Here is an 858-nt window from a genome sequence, read left to right on the forward strand (position 1 = left end):
TCTTGTATTTGCATATTCATCAATTTAATGCAGTGTTGTTTAATTAGAGGGAGTTGTATGAATAGTTGTCTTTTTTACTTTATTTTAGTAGAAATAATATTAAGAATGGTATACAGGTAATCACTGGTTTTTGTCATTGAGAGCAAAACAAAATACAACGAATAGTGACAATTCATTACTCCATAAGAATACATTATGAAAGAGTGTAATATAGACTGGGACCATATTGTACAGTTGCTTGCTTGAGGGTATAGTTAATGTATTTTCTTATATAAGTACTAAGAAGAGCAATATTTACATTTCTATTCAATAAAAGTTAATAAGAAAGAGAATGCAGATGTCAAATGTGAAAACTTTAATTTTGACTCACACCACATGAGTTCTAGAACAGTTATGATGAAAGAGGATAATTTAATGAACGATTCATCCACAAAACATCAGTGAGGAAAGAGTAAAATGATGCATAATGGGGATCCCCTATATATTTTTCCCTTTGACATTGTAAACAGTAACTGGGTGTACCATGGATGTTGAATATAACAATGTTTTATCATTTCAGGATAATTCTGGCCCATTAGGGTTTGTAGATAGAGAGATTCTTCAAAAAACTCCAAGACGGCTCCTAGAAAATATCCCAGTAGTAAAGATCTCTTCTGGCAATAACCACCTGGCCTTGCTCACCCAAGAGGGACAAGTTTACACCTGTGGCTGTGGAGAATCGGGTCAACTGGGCAGAATTGCTGAGGTCTTTGCCACAAGAGATTCCAGAAATAGGAAAGGCATTGGTAAGATTTTCTAATAACTTTGTGTGTGTTGTATGTACTTGATTGTTAATTGTATTTTGTATTTTTTCCTGTG

General features: G+C 33.7%; 1 protein-coding gene across 1 annotated transcript in view; it reads left to right on the forward strand.

The window, feature by feature from the left end:
- LOC119593353 (regulator of chromosome condensation-like) overlaps positions 1-858 on the forward strand; it is a gene marked incomplete at its 5' end in the record, with an annotated part of 13,192 nt that overhangs the window by 5,750 nt on the left and 6,584 nt on the right. Inside the window, 1 exon segment of the mRNA XM_037942279.1 lies at positions 560-785. Within this exon segment, the coding sequence (XP_037798207.1) occupies positions 560-785 (226 nt within the window).

The sequence above is a fragment of the Penaeus monodon genome, chromosome 32 (assembly GCF_015228065.2).
Source record: "Penaeus monodon isolate SGIC_2016 chromosome 32, NSTDA_Pmon_1, whole genome shotgun sequence".
In the NCBI taxonomy this organism is placed as follows: Eukaryota; Metazoa; Arthropoda; class Malacostraca; order Decapoda; family Penaeidae; genus Penaeus; species Penaeus monodon.